The 2,284-nt window shown below is 27.4% G+C and overlaps 1 protein-coding gene across 1 annotated transcript in view; it reads left to right on the forward strand.

The window, feature by feature from the left end:
• LOC108692206 overlaps positions 1-2,284 on the forward strand; it is a 33,518-nt gene continuing 31,234 nt past the window's right edge. Inside the window, exon 1 of the mRNA XM_018200370.1 lies at positions 1-52. Coding sequence (XP_018055859.1) covers positions 47-52 — 6 coding nt within the window. The 5' untranslated portion in view covers positions 1-46. The remainder of the gene's footprint in view (positions 53-2,284) is intronic.

Consider the following 2,284-nt stretch of genomic DNA (forward strand, 5'->3'; position numbering starts at 1 on the left):
GTGAGAGTGCCGTGATCATTCCACCGGTATATCGTGAAAGTCAAGTATGAAGGTACACGTTTCATCTATCATATATAGTTCATATTCTGTTCATCTATTCTGATTTGTGAAGTGCTAATAAATGCTGAAGCATCAAATGAAAGAAGTTCGATATTCACAACTTTTAATATATTAATTTAATTCGCATGTTCATCATTAATTTCTCGCTACTCACTTTTCGCATTAACAGCAAAGATTGTAAATCTTGCGATGAGCAATTGAAAGGTTCCATAATCTTTGAATTATTAATGATCTATCTCTTACATTTATTTTTTTTCTTTGATGATTAATTCTTTGTTATCATATTCGAGAATTTCACGCCATTCGAGAGTAAGGCACCTTGATTCTCATCCACGTGAAAGTTCTACGTGGCCATAACCTTTCTTCAATATACCTGTCACAAGTTTCACACGTACAAGAATGAAGAAAATTATGCGCGATAGCTCCGCAGTCTTCAGCTGTAAGCCGTGAAGAAATAATTATTAAAACGTGAACGTTTGTTGAAATCCATATATTTTTTCACTTTCTATAATAGTGCAAATTCTATGCTAATTTCCAAGGTTGGGTAATGCTAAGTTAAAAGTTAAGTTAAAAAGTTAATTAATTTTAATTGCATTTAGACTCTTAACTTTTATATTTTAAACTCTTAACTTTTTAACTTTACTTAGTTATATTTTATTGGTAATTAATAATTTTTAATTTGCTTTTTTAAAAGTTAACATCAGGGTTGAATAGTTGACTTTATATGGATTCTATACTCGGATTATATGTTTATACATTTGATATGTTTTTCTAATTTTTTAAATAATTTCAAATATTTCATTTACGTTTAAATAAAAAATAAAAAGATTTGAAAGTGATCCGTCGTCATGACCTCCCAGGAAAAAACGTTTCATGTATAAATATATATAATTCTATATACAATAATTATATAAAATTGACATATTTTATATAAATATGTCCATATATAACATTTTCTTGGGCTAAGATCACGATTTTCTCAAAAATATACAGAAGTGCAATTTATTGCTTTACAAAGATTATTTTTTGATGCACCAGAATAATCATGAAAAGATAATCAAAATCAAAATAAAGAAAATCATATGATATGATAATGAAATACATATATGAGTCTTTCCTTGTTAGTTAAAAAAGTTAATTTTTTAACTTAGTTTTTAATTTAATTAAAATCTAAGAAATCTCGAAATCATGAAATAAAACAAATTTAACTTTTAACTTTTCAATTATTTTTTTTTATTAACTTAATTTTTTAAATTTAATTAACGTCACTATAAATTAATTTTTATCTTAACTAAGTTAAATTTTCAAGGCTGTTAACTTTAACTTAACTTAGTTTTAAAAAAAGTAATTTACCTAACTCTGCTAATTTCAACTAGTTATTTTGATTATTATAATTTGTAATGTTAACCCTTCATACATTGCATATATTTATAATTATATTCCATTTGATAACAATTTTTCTCTAATTTTTGATTAAACAAATCTAATTATCTTATCTCGTGTATATCGATCTTTCTAGCGCCAAGCTTTTATTTGTAAGGAAAAAAATTTACATTTTTCCGCGATAGATTTACATTCTTTACATCTTTCTTAGAAATTTAAAAATAGCTGATTGCGAAAATACTGGAAAGTTAATTTTTACACTTATGCTATTTTTCATATCTTCTTCTATATTTTCTAATTAGATCACTTTCTAACTATTATGAAGATCCGATATTAAATACAACAAACGGAGAAAAAGTTGACAAATAAATGACATAATCAAGGCAAAAAATTCATATCTTGCTATAAAAAGCAACAATTTACAATTTATTCACCTCTATTTTATAATAATAGCTTTTACTTGAAAGGCTCGATTTTGTCCTCAGTACGGAAATTAAATTTTTTATTAACGATCGCTATATCGGCTTTTTAGAAATCGTCAAGAATACACGCAGCAAACGATTATGAACAAACTAGGTCAGCCAATGACTCTACACATGCAAGATCAAGGTTATGATGATCACTCTCGTTCATTCAAGTGGGACAATTCTCTACGACTGTTATAAAACGCAGATCATTCAATTGTCAATTTTATTATTTTTCATAATATTCATCTTATAATTCGGAATTGTTCTTGTTTTTGTTCCATTTGATCTGGCAGATTAACGATCCCGTTCACAAGAGAGAGAGAGAGAGAGAGAGAGAGAGAGAGAGAGAGAGAGAGAGGGGGGGGGGGGGGGGG

This window comes from Atta colombica, unplaced genomic scaffold, assembly GCF_001594045.1.
Source record: "Atta colombica isolate Treedump-2 unplaced genomic scaffold, Acol1.0 scaffold65, whole genome shotgun sequence".
NCBI lineage: Eukaryota > Metazoa > Arthropoda > Insecta > Hymenoptera > Formicidae > Atta > Atta colombica.